Raw genomic sequence first — 13382 nt, 5'->3', positions numbered from 1 at the left:
GACATAAAAGAAAAGAATCTCTTCCAGAAATACACTGATGCCACAGCCAGTTCTACTCAACATATCACCACTGAGTCTACCCACTGGAAACACACCTTTCTATACCACTCTCAGTCTCCGGAGGGGGGAAAAAAGATTATACAGGGAGAACAAGGCTTGAGACTGACTAGTAAAGAAATGAATTATTTGACAAGGCTGTTAACAGCAAATTGGAGCAGAAGGCTGTCTCTGAGTGAAAATCTATAGAAATAACATCTTAAGGAACAGCTGGACTCGGAGCTCATTTCGGGACCATCTCCTGTGAACAATGAGGGGGTTTTGGATCAAGATGTTTTCCATGTGAGACAAATATGCTGTGATTTTTTTTTTTTCTCTCATGAAAGCCAAGCACACTATTGGCATTAATGCTACAGACGACACTGCCCAGGAAGGAAGGAGACTCCCTGTGCTTCTAGACTAATGACAGGGTCAGGTTTCAGCTCCAGCCAGTGTTCCTGGAGAGGAAACGGAGAGGTAGGCACCAGGTTATAAAAACAAAGGTTTCTTCTCAGCTGAGTTCTGTGGTCATGCATTACTGGCTACACTTTCCACGCAGATGACAGGAATGTTAAATATACTTACATTAGACTTACCTTCTACTTTCCCCAAATGATCACTTAAAAAATATATGTAGTACCAATTACAAGAATAAGAATGCAACAGGTGCCTAATTCAACGGCAACTCTAATAATAGTGTTTAGAGACACTCACTAAACAGGTTCTCAGATATCATCACCCTATTTTTATAACAGCTCTCCATCTAATGATTGACCAAACTTTTCTGTACCCCACACATAATTTCGGGTAAATGTGCCAAAACAATCTCTGCCCAGAGTTTTTCAGCCCAACTCAACCTAGGATTTTTTCTTTTAACAAAAAGGAAAAGAAAAGAAGCGATCACTCATCAATACTGACCTTGGTGCTCACTGTCTGCTTCAGTTTTTGAAGAACCTGGCGCAACAGGAAGGGGTCGAGGGGGCCGGGGCTTTGGTGTGGGAGGTGAGATCTTTTTCCTTCCAATATATTCTACGTAAGTGCCTGGGAAGTCCCCCCTCTCCCCTGTGGTCTCATTATAGCCATTTAACCAGCCGATTTCTTCAGGTCTGGCTTCCTGTCCATCACTGAATCCAAGGGCTACTAAGGACCCTTTATTCACAGTCAGTATGTCCCCCAAGTGCAAGTCGATGTCTTCTTCACGCTCCTTTTTATAGTCGTACAGCGCCCTATACTGGTAGCCCTCAGCACTCATGGCTGCAGACCTGCGACCATGCGACAGCTGGGCTAGGGGCACGCTGCAGTCTAACTCTGCCTTTCTATGGAAAGTGAATTCAGAGAGTGTGTGAAGTTTCCTAATGCTCGTCCAGCAGAGGACAAAGGATAACTCTTCAAAGGTTTACGAGGAGCGGTGATTGGCCATCCGGCCGTCCATCTGTCCTCCATCAAGGGTGTGACTGAAGTCAGGGTTCACTTCCTCTTCGGCCACAGTCCTCCCACTGGCTTTCTTTTCAACGACTTGTCAACACGCTGACTCCAGGCTGACTCCCCTGGCGAGGCCCGATCCTTTCAGACACTTTTGTCACACTGTCCATCTGTCGTCTGATTTGACCGTGGCACGCCACACACAAGCCGCACCTAGCAAAGGAAGAGCAGGACTTATGAATGAATGGCACACTTGGCCATCTGTGTGAATGTGACTTTCAACTTCCATTCAGCAAGTACTTCATCAATGTGGCACATGTGCACGGGACAGGCGTGCTTTTGCTTGACACGGTACACACAACAGAGATGAGTGAGGTGGGCAGGCCCTGGGAGGTGGGAGGGGTGGTGGCAGTGGGCAGTGTCTCGGAGATAAGACGATATACAAGGAACCAGAACACCAGGTAAATGCCATAAGAGAGCAGAGACTAAGTAAATGACAGGGACCTTAAAGAGGAAGAGACCACATCTCACCACAGGCATCTGAAGACAGAAGGGAATGGGTGGCGTGATCTTAGGTGCAGGTGTCACTAAGAACATGGCATATTCTGGGAAGAGCTAGAACAGGCAGTGCAGTATGACTGAAGCCAAGGAGAGAGCACTGGATCCAGGTCAGAAAGATAAGTAGGGGGTTGTATGGCTTCACGAAAACCCATGTCGGGTTTAGGAGTGATGCAAATCCATAAGGGGGAGCTGGGAAGAGGCTTCGAGAAGGGGGAGCAACAGGCCTAGAGGGGGACTTGAAGAAAATCTAATCGTGGCGTGGAGGAGGGACTGGCGCGGGGACAGAAAAGGAAAGCTGTGAAAGGTGTTTTGCAGCCCTCCGGGCAAGTGGCCATCGGGGCATGAACCAAAGCGGTAGCAGAAAGCACGGAAAGGGGAGGTCTGAAATAAGGGAGGAGCATGTGCGAGATGTGGCAATGCTGGAAAATGGGTCAAGAAAGAGAGACACAGAGTCCTGGAGGGCTCGACCCTAGTCGGGGAGATGGAGAAACAGGGGATGGCATAGAAGCCAAGAAGAAAGGGCTCTTCCCCGCCTGGAGGGCTGAGCCAAGCTTCAAGGCAGTAGCTGACCATTGGAGCTTAAAGATCATCCACTCCACCAGCTATTTTAGCTTTCATTTCTGCACAACATCAGATCAACAGGGAGATATATTTACTCATGTGGATGTTTAGCAACAGACTAGTATTTTCTTTTTTTTTCATCTTTTTTTTTTTTATTTCCCCAATACATTATTTTTTTTCTACTATACCGCATGGTGACCCAGTTACACGTACATGTATACACTCTTTTCTCCTCACATGCTCCATCGTAAGTGGCTAGACATAGTTCCCAGTGCTACACAGGAGGCTCTCCCTGCCATATTAGTATTTTCACTACAAAGAAATAAAAACCACAAAAATGTAGTACGTTTTAGCAGAGCACAGGTCATTTTGTTGGTACATTCAAAGGAAAAACGTAAAATAGAAAGTATAAATTGTACAGAAACGTACAGCATTAAACAACCTCCCTTTTGCCCACTTTTTCCTTTACCCCAAAGTTGATTACTATTTGAATTTTATATTGATTCATTTCTTAAAAACCAATAAAGATGACATATTATTAAAAAGGGAGAGAGAAGCAAAAGGTGTCTGATCCCGAGTAAATGAGAAGAATGAAGCTACCACTATGAGGCCAAGGGATGCAGGAGGCCTGGTGGACTTAAGGTGATGCTGTACATCCAAATACAGGTGTGGGCAGTTGAAAACCTTGACAGTGACTCAGGAGAGGGAACACACTCGAGATCAGGTAATCAGCTGCAAACATGGCAAAGCCAAATTCAATGGAATGGAGAAACTCACAGGAAAAAATATTAAAAGTTTAAAAAATAATAATAAATCCAAGGACCAAACACGGAGGCTCAGTGAATGCCACTAAGAAGGAAAAGTCAAGGTCTGGAGACAATGCAATGTTCTGGAAACAAGGGGTGGAGGGTTTCAGGTAGGAAAAGCTGATCTCTAAGACTAAATCCTGCAGAGGCCTCCAGAAGGGGGAAAGGGAGGCAGAGCTAGGACACAGGGGCTCCATCCATCCTGGAATCATCACATACTGAAGAAAGCTGGTATTGAGGATAGTAACTAGAGTTTACGGAGTGGAAGAACTGAAGATAAGTGGAGATGCTTGCTGCAGGAGTACTCTGTGAAGGTGGCTCAGTGAAGGGGGAAATGGGAAATGCAAGTGTTTTTCTCTCTCTTTTTTGAATATAGTGGAAGCAGAGGGATTAGAGAGTCAGAGGCTAAGTTAGAGAGGTGGTAAGGCCACACGGATTGGAGAGAGAACAGCAGTGAACAGCATGCACACAGACACACTTTGTGCCCCATTCATTTCTCCACATTATCTTTGTTATAAAGAGCAAAAGCACACTAAAAGGTTTCTGTTAAGCTGACTGAACAATAAAGCCATAAAAACAATAGCCTCCCAATTTCGGTGTGCTATGTCAAAGAGAGCTTTATAAGTTTTAAAGAGTGGAGCCCTTTAGAAGTTTAATATTATAGGCACTCTGTGGTGTAGGCATCTTAAGCAGCAAAATCTAATCACAGATTAATTGTTACGCTGGCATTCAGAAGTGTAAAGTATTCAACTTTACAAGGCCAAAGCCTCTTAGCTGTAATACAATAACGCTCTTAGGAGAGTTACACATTAAAAGAAGCAAAAACAAACACTGGGGATCTTTGTGCAGCAAGAATATTAATTTGGGATAGGATTCTACTTTGTATTTCAGTCGTGAGAGGGAAAAAAAAAAAATGAAAGCAGCCGGTAGAGCATATGAGAAAAATAAACTATATTATGTCTGAAGACAGCCTCTCCTTTTGATAGATCCAGAGTCAAATTAAATATTCACTGCATAAATTCACACAAAAATGTAGAACTAGCAAATCCCATTTTTAGTACTAATGTACTCTGTTACAAATGAGACACAGAACTCTAAAGAACATGAAAATTTACATATCCCTAAATGCCTGGAAACCAGGCAATATGCCTAAGAATAATTTAATTCCTCCAAATCTGCCTTGAGATTTTTCTTAGCTTTTCCTGGCAATGCATGTCTTTTTGGAAGAAGAAAAAAAAAAAATCCTCTAGTAGGCTGGGTAGATCCTTACTCCAGCTGCGCCTATGGCTTCCTCTATTTCAACAACCAAGGAGGCCAGTTTGGCCTAAGAATCTCACTTAACAGGATGGAGGTATAATAACACCTCTCTCTCCTTCCTTCTCTGCCCCCCACCCCTTCCTCCTCTCCCCTCTACACAGCCCTCAGCAGCCACCGAGCCCTGCTCATAGCATACCTATGTAGCTTTGCATGGTCCTCACCAGGGGACACTGTCTTAATAAAAGGCTCCATATCTGGTCAAGGTTGTACAAACCTAAAACCCTCTGGATTAGTCGGCCTGAGGCTAAATCTGTGCAAAGAGATAAAGAACCCTGAGGCACCTGAAGACTTCAGCAAGGCCAGACTCTAGAATAGCAACTGCCAGCACAGGTGCCAGAGACTGACATGTCTCTACAAAGTCCCCCTCCCTCACTGTCTGTAAGAAGATCCTTATTTTCTCTGTAAGAAATCTGTGCAGAACTATGGACCCGCGACTGAAAAAAGAACCCCAGATCACCAATGGCTTTTGGACTGCCAGTAGAACACATCATTCCTGTCTTTTGGGACTCCACAATCAAGGCCAGGAGGACCCATCAAAACAATTCAAGGTCGCCCATGTTTCAGTGCCAATTAAGTGGTTGGAGAGTCATTAAGAGGAGCCAACTCGGACTCGCCCTGTGGGTGGCAACTGGAGTGCATCCCATCATGAGCTAGAGACAGACCTTGGCTGGAGGGAGGAGGCAGGCAGCTCTACCCTAGAGCACACTGTACACTTTCTCCTAACGGCCATGCCCATTTTAATGACTGTTATTGTCATCATAGTCTTTATCTAATACTGGAGGCCACAGGTGTATTAACCCATTCAATCATCAGCATCACCCATTCAATCACCAGCATTGAGTATTTACTGGGAGCTCTGTGTATTAACATGCTCAATAGGAAGATAACTGTGAGGTACGTACTATTGATATTCTCACTTTATATAGGTAGAAATCTGAGGTTCAGATCTGTTTAGTGTCTTGGCTGGGGTAATAGTCAACAAGCGAGAGGTGGAATTAGAGTTTAGATCTAAGCAGTGTGGCTTCTGAGGCACCTTTTCCTCTCTCTCACTCTCCCCCACCCCCAACTTTTTTAGGGTTGTACCAGCAGCATATTTAAGTTCCCTGGCTAGGGGTCGAATTGGAGCTGCAGCTGCTGGCCTACACCAGAGCCACAGCAACTCGAGATCCGAGCCCTGTCTGTGACCTACACCACAGGCCACAGCAATGCCAGATCCTGAGCAAGGCCAGGGATCAAACCTGTGTCCTCGTAGATGCTACTTGTGGGATTCATTTCCACTGAGCCACGACGGGAACTCTGAGAGCCACCATTTTTAACACCCTAAAACCTAATGTTCAAACTCAACTTGCTTGGATGGCCCAGATATGTCCATGGGGTCAAGGATGCAGATTTTTTGCCTGCATGTTCTGACCTCTCAGATTAACCCTGAAGGTGCCTGCTTTTTAGTTTCTGTGACCGTGGCCTTCCTGATAGTGTTGGTGGCCCTTTCACAAAAACACCTGCAAGAAACGAAGCCACTCTAATCCAGCAGCAGTAGCCTCAAGTCTGAGGCCAGGCATCTTGGACCAGGCAAATTTTCTCCCAAAGAGACTTCATTAAAATGCATCCATGCCAAGGAAGTCAATAAACTAGTGAATAAAAGAATATGGGGCACATCACTTCTGGAAGGCTGCCCTCTCCTGGAATCCTGCCCATTTCTGCTCTACAAGCTTAAGCTTCTGCCACCTGTACGCCTCTTGGCATCTGAGCCCTCTGCTGCTATCCCAGGCCCATCACAGCACAACTTCTAACAACTCAGCTCCTCCTTAGGGGGCTATGTGAAACACAGTCATAAGGGCTGTCACATGAGAGGACAGGTAGGTTCTCTTTTCTCTCACCTTCACCTTTCCCAACACTGTAGAAGACTCAGCAGCCTGCGGCTTGCTAGTGCCTAACTCTCTTGTGATCAGTGTGGAGCCGAAACTACATGTTGCCCAGATTCACAAGCTCACACCTCCAATCTCTTTGGCTACAGACACTTGTCCATTGACCTATTTCCACGCGCCTCCAACAGAATCATTTCTGTGCTAGCAGTTTTTATATATGGATAATATTCACCACTCATAATTTAATGTTTTCCAGCAACCAAGGCAGTTTTCTGACAACACAGACTCCAAGCTAGCATATACCTAAGTTACTGTAACAAAAGGTTAGAAAGGCATCCTATGAACGAATAACAAACTAACTTACTCTTACACAACATTATATGTAACTGTTCAAAAGTTCCTTCAAGAGAATTATTTTGCTCCTGTCTTTCCAGCCCTTTAAAGACTGCCTGCATTACCATTAATCCAGAAGACATATTTTTCTCTGCTAAAATACTGAGAAATTTTCATCTTGTTCCTCAGCATCAAGTTTTTTCTCAAGCCTGACAAGGAGCAATCCATGACTTCTTAACGCACAACTGCCTGAAAGTAAATTTTCAATTTAACCCTCTAACCCGCAGGCATTTGGGCAAAGCACCAACCAAAATCCTTTGAAAAGCCCTCTGACTTTGCTGACTTACTCATCCCCCTTTTAAAAAAGGATGGAGATTTAGCAAACTTGATGGGGAGGCAGGAATAAAGGATATTTTCAGATCACTTTAAATAAATCAATATGTCCTGATCATGTGAGTCTATCCCACCACGAAACAGCAGTTTAGCACTGGGTCGCAGCACAAAAATGGACCTTCAATCCAGCTGCAAAGCTACTACAGAGTGGCTTCCGGACCCCTCTCTACATTTCGTCTCTCCATCTTCAGTGGGATAGCTCTGAGTAGGGCAAGCTCCCCAACTACATCCACACAGTCTTTCTAAAAACTGGAAAAAAAAAAAAAAATCTAGAAATCTTTTCACTTTCAAATATGGTGTCTCGAAAATCGTGAAAATCAAAACAAATAGTTAAAATTTCGACCAAACAAAATGAATTTCAATACAAAAGGACGGGCTTAGAGTATAATTTGGGGGGAATGTGAATTTTATCTCAATTAAAGCAAAACACAATGAGGGGCTCAGATGAAGCCCAAAGTCATGGTCCTCCAATATCTCCAGTCTTTTTTTTTTTTTTTTTTTTGTCTTTTTGCTATTTCTTTGGGCCATTCCCGCGGCATATGGAGGTTCCCAGGTTAGGGGTCGAATCGGAGCTGTAGCCACTGGCCTACGCCAGAGCCACAGCAACTCAAGATCTGAGCCGCGTCTGAGACCTACACCAAAGCTCACGGCAACACTGGATCGTTAACCCACTGAGCAAGGGCAGGGACCGAACCCGCAACCTCATGGTTCCTAGTCGGATTCGTTAACCACTGCGCCACGATGGGAACTCCATCTCCAGTCATTTTTAAACCAATGAGAATGTGGCTGGGGGCTGCCTGGCTCAGGGCAGGATCTGTACTTCAGGGAAGCCCTCTGGGGGATGGGGAGTGTGTAGGGGAGGTGGGGGCAGGGGGTGCAGGGAGAGGGCAGGGGGTGCAGGGAGAGGGCAGGACCAGCCTGGGTCAAAGAACAAGGATAGAGAATGCTCCAGAAAGCACAGTGATGGGATGGCGCTACGTACTGCTGGATGGGCAGGGAGACCCTGGCCCAGCTAGAGGCAGCTCTCAGGCTCACTAGTCATCACTGAGAGGCTGGGACAAAGGGCCATGCCAGCACTCACACTGTGGCTCCCAGGGCCTGAGAAACATTGCCCATCACCCAGAAAAGGCATGGAGGAGACCATTCCAGTTCCCGACATCATCCCAGTGAAGAGGCTCTGAGGAGGCCATGGGATGGGTGGAGTGAAGCAGATGATCTAAAGTCCCTCCTCTGGTGAAGAAACAAGGCTACAGTGTACAATGCTTGGGAAGGTGAGTGTAAGCACGGGGCTGCACACCCAAATGGTTGTCCCCATGGGTGCCTAGATTTTTCACCTCGGTCAAGTTACTTAAACCTCCCTGTGCCACAATTTTCTCATCAGTGAGGCCGATACAATAAGCAAACGTACACCTGAGAGAGTTAACAGGAGGAGTCAATGAAATTATTTATACAAAGACTTGTCTCCACGCTTGATGCTTAAAACTTAATATAGTTCACACCAATAGAATGCTTTCTTGGGGCCAGGCACAGTTCTTTCGATTTTGCATATATCAACTCATTTAATCCTTGCAACCATTCTGGGTGCAATTATCATCGCCATTTTATGGATGGGAAAAGCAGCATGGAGAAGCTAAATAATTTGCCGTAAGTTACATGGCTAGTAATTATTATTAGTGTTACTACTATTGGTACCATTAGTGTATTGAATGCCACAATTCATAATTAAAACCAGAACACTTGCCAGGAATTGTCCTTGGCATGGCTTGTCAAAGCTGCAAACTGTACTGCAAGAATCCTGAAGCTAGCCAAAAGAAAACTCTCTGCAGTTTCCTTAACTCCTTTTCAGAGTAAATAGATAGACAGATAAGGGCTGCTTGTGGACTCTGCCCATCTAGTCCTGAGGCAGAGGGTGGTTCTATAGAGGTCAGGGCAAAGGAGACCTGGGAGGGGCTGAGGCTGTGTGAGAGAGTGGTATGAGGCGGGAGGTGGAGTCAGGGGACAACACTCCTCTCCAGCAGAGTTTGGTGGCTGCTGCCTAGCTGCCTTCAAAGAGAAAAGATGACAGCATTCTTGCAATCCTCCAGGGACTGAAGGCAACTGTGTCCTCTGGTTATAGCCCTAGCTCCTGGGACTGAGCCTTGGGGCCAGACCACTGGGGGTCCAGTGAAGATGGTGAGGGGGCAAAGCACACTGGCCCCGACACCTGGCTTGATTCACTCACTTCACCCACTGGTGGGGTCTCTTCACACTTTTACCAGACTCCTGAGACTCCACTACTCTCTGGGGTGATTGTTAATGAGAAAGCTATTTTGACTACAGGTGCCTCAGGGTATGTATTGGACTTACTTTAAGGAAAACAAACCCAGGAGGATAAAAATCTCTAAAGATGTTTTTATAGTAGGATTTTTTGTAAGTGAAAGGTATACCACCTTCACTCCATCCTTTCAAATGAATAAATTGACAAAAAAAAACCCAAAAACCTAATGTCACCCAACCAGACAAGAGTAATCACATAGCCTATTTTCAGCTCATTTGGCATAATGTACATGAAATGGCCTTTAAATGCCACTCTCTTCAGCAAGTAATTCCAGTAAGAGCATTTGCAGAATCATGGCAGGTAATCATATTAGGGTGTAGGTAGAAGAGACAAGAGGACAAAAAGCAATAAATGGGACCAACGTTTTAAAAATTAATTACAACCTAAGTGTTTTATTAAAAGCTTTCACATAACTGATGTTATGCCCTGTAAGGTAAAAACTAAGTGATAATTCCTCCTTTCCACTGCTAAGTAACTTCTCTTCTGAGGGCTTCACCCAGATGCTAAATTCTCTTGCCTTCACTTGCAAATCTCTGTGCCCTCCAAAAGGCCAAGTGCTGTGGAAAGCTTGTTTAAAATGTGTAATACACTGAAAGTCACTTCCCTTTTTCTTCTGCATTGTGTACGCCTCAGTTGTGGGAGTACTAAAAGCAAAACACCAAATGCAAACATAATCTCAGCTTTCTATATTCTACCTGACCATGAAATCATTTTTTTTTTCAGTCTGGTCATTTACCACCTCTTTATTCAATCAAACTCATTTTGCATATCACAAAATGCAAACACAATGAAAGCTGAACTAGAATTGTTCCTGTTTTAATGAGCATGTGGACAATCTTTCAGAATGGATGCCTTTTTAAAATACTCCCTTGAGCTACCTAAAAAAAAAAAAAGAGGGATTCTGACCAACACATTGGCCTAAGAATTACATGGCATTCATGAAAAAATTTAAACATATGGGCAACACTTTAAGCAACACAAAATTTGGGTAAGTGGGGCAAGCTTTCACTGAAGATACAAAACTCTTCAAAAATCAGCTTAGGTGCCCTTAACATCTCCAGCAGAAAAACTCCCAACTGTCAGTGACCAAAATACATACCACCTATGACTTATTGTACCACTTCTGTTTCCCAAAACTAAAGTCATGCAGCAGGGATTTACTGTTCTTGAAAAATTTAAATTTCAAGAAATAGTTATAGAAAGGTAATATAATTAATCAATGGGAAGGGAAATGCTTTTTCACACTGGCTATCAGCATCACAAAGATGAAGAAACACAGTGATAACATTTTACAAAAGCAGATAAAACAGCAGATAATAGGGTGGACAATGCAAATATCTATTATGCAAGTGACAAGAACAGGTCCCAAATTAAGATGCAAGTTAAAAAGCAAATGCACATCACACATTCAACGCTGGTATCAGATACATAAAACTCTCTTCCAATCACAAAAATCTATACACTTCCATGGAAAAAGAACAACTCTCTAGTTGCAATTGGCATATAAAAGCTGAAGGGGCCAGCAGTGACATAACCCAACACTTCTACAAGGCAGGGAGCTTCCTTCACTGGCCTTTCCAGTTTAAACCTTGATTCTAAACCAAACTTTTGAGGACCCTCCCCCCAACACACACAGGGTATTTTCTTAGTAATGACCAAAGCACTTGCTTCCAAATGACTTAAGTTTTGTTCCCTAAGAAAACTACAATTCGCTGCCTTTTAAAAACTGTGTATTTCAAAAACAGTATCATCTATCAAAAAATTGTGGTCAGAAGGGTGCTTTTTTGCCTTTTTCAATGATAAAAGATGTTTGTGGCCTTCTTTGCTGAAGTCGCCAAATTCTCAATGATCTGTACAATGAGCCTGCTCCAGAACTAAACCTGTCTACCTACTCTGACCTTTTCAGGCTAATACCTAACCAGCTTTAAAGTTGCTGAAAGGCAGCACAAGCTAATGAAATATTCAAAAACCATTCCACATCCCGCCTGGGTCTCTAACTTTATGAATGTCCCGCCTAACAACTAAAACTCCAGCCTCACCAAACTGAAATGACAATCTTATGCTGCATTCAAAACCCGGAACTGCTTTATCCATTCGCACCTCGCAATGACTAGCAAAGAGGAAAAGAACCGAAAAAAAAAAAAAAAAAAAAAAACCCACCCTCACCCCGCCCCTGCTTCTAAAGTCATAAACTCCCCCAAATAAAGAGTATACTCATACTCAAGACACCAAGAGCGCTGCAGCTCCACCAAGGATTAACGGTAAAAGTGAGACCTTTCTGATATTAACTGCTCCCAGAAAAGCCAAATAATTTCCCCAAATCCAGTTCACACACATTGTGCGTTCAACACGTAACAGCCATTCCGCTCACACCCTTACATTTCAAGCTCGAATTCCGGTCACCAAAGTATATTTCTGCACTGGAGCGCTTGGCCTGAGCTTTCCTGTTCTCTTTGTCTTGTGATGTGTTGGGCAGTTTCTGGTCTTGGGAAGTGAGTGTGAGAGCTGTGGTTTCCAGACAATTCCCCACGATCTTTCAGCTCGGGCTTGCATGCTCCCTCTCTCTAGCCGGCTCCATATTGCTGGGCAGGTCCCAACAGTCTCGCTCCGCGCTACAAAAAGCTGGATTTCCGGGCTGTTCCAAGACCCCACTAAATCTGCCTCCAACAACCTGCTCAGGCCCGGCCCGCACCACACTCCGAGTTAGGGCCCCGGCGGCCAGCCTCCCCGAGGCGCACTTCCCCCACCCCGGAAGAGGAGGGAAGCAAACTTCGGAGGGCGGGGGCTGGGGGCGAGCTCCGGGGACCCTCGTCGCCCCGCCCGCCCGAGGAAAAGCGACCTGGGTGCAGCCAAAGGGCGCGGGGGCAGGCATCGCTCCTTCCCGCTAACGAAAGGCAGTGGTCGGGGCGCTCTCCGCTGCTGAAGGGCCCCGAAAAGCTGCAAGGCGACAGTGGGGACCCTCAGAAGTGTGCGGTGACGGAGGCACGGTGGCGGAAGCCCGAGTTCGCCTGCATCTCCGGGGACGAATGCGCCCGGCGGCATGCACAACCAACGAGGTGGCCGGGAGCACCCAAGACGCTGGCCGCGAGAGGGGCCCCCGGCTACCCGGCCAGCGGGAGATGCTGGCGGCAGGGAGGACGGCTGCCGGCCCGCTTTCCCCTGCTCGGCTCTGCAGAAGGAGAAGCGGCTGCTGGTGACAGGAAGAGAGCGGCGGTGGCCGCGCGCGCACGCACCGCCTCCCCCTCCCGAGCACACACCCGGACCCGCTGCCGCCGCCTACCTCCCCCGCCAGCCGGCTTCCTTCCTCTGCCCGGCCCGGGCTGCAGCGTCGGTTCTGGCGCGCACGTCTCCAACGCGTCCCTAACCGATTCCGACCCGCCAGCCGTTCTCGACTCGAGCTCGCTGTCTCCGACCCGCTCCCTGCTGCCCCAGCCGCGGCCGCTGCTTCCTCCAACTCCGCTCCAGCTGCTCGCGACTCCTCTCCGTGCGCCCGCAGTTCCAGCACCCGACTCAAGCTCCGCCTCCGGGTCCGCCCCACGGGGTCCGCCCCCCCGAGCCCGCGCCAACCAGCGCCCGCGTCTCTGCCCCTCTCTGCTGGCGCCGCGCCCGCGGCCGCTGCCATTCATAGTGCCGGCCTCTGAGCCCAGCGGCCAGCGGGCGGGGCTCCGGTCCGGCAGACCCTTCCTGCAGCCGGTGCTTGCCTTCCGCCCCCAGCCGCGGGGATGCCCCGGGCGGCAGGGCCGAGCGCTCTGGGTGTGCGCCCGCCGGGCG

General features: G+C 46.7%; 1 protein-coding gene across 2 annotated transcripts in view; it reads right to left on the bottom strand.

Annotated features, from left to right (window-relative positions):
- The window catches only part of PIK3R1 (phosphoinositide-3-kinase regulatory subunit 1), an 85743-nt gene extending 72654 nt beyond the window's left edge, over window positions 1–13089 (bottom strand). The window contains exons 1-2 of one of the 2 annotated variants that reach the window (XM_021076848.2): window positions 11991–13089; window positions 955–1671 (exon numbers count right to left, since the gene is read on the bottom strand). In XM_021076848.2, the coding sequence (XP_020932507.1) occupies window positions 955–1288 (334 nt within the window). In that variant the 5' untranslated portion in view covers window positions 1289–1671; window positions 11991–13089. The remainder of the gene's footprint in view (window positions 1–954; window positions 1672–11990) is intronic. The other variant, XM_021076847.2, reaches the window with a different exon arrangement.
- Window positions 13090–13382: the final 293 nt, after the last annotated feature.

Source organism: Sus scrofa, chromosome 16 (assembly GCF_054392235.1).
Source record: "Sus scrofa isolate SSC_HxYL_T2T_F1_AM1 chromosome 16, Sscrofa_HxYL_maternal_Yorkshire_Landrace_v2.0, whole genome shotgun sequence".
Lineage (NCBI taxonomy): Eukaryota > Metazoa > Chordata > Mammalia > Artiodactyla > Suidae > Sus > Sus scrofa.
Note: the sequence above shows the minus strand (reverse complement) of the source record. Positions and strands in the feature narration are given on the sequence as shown.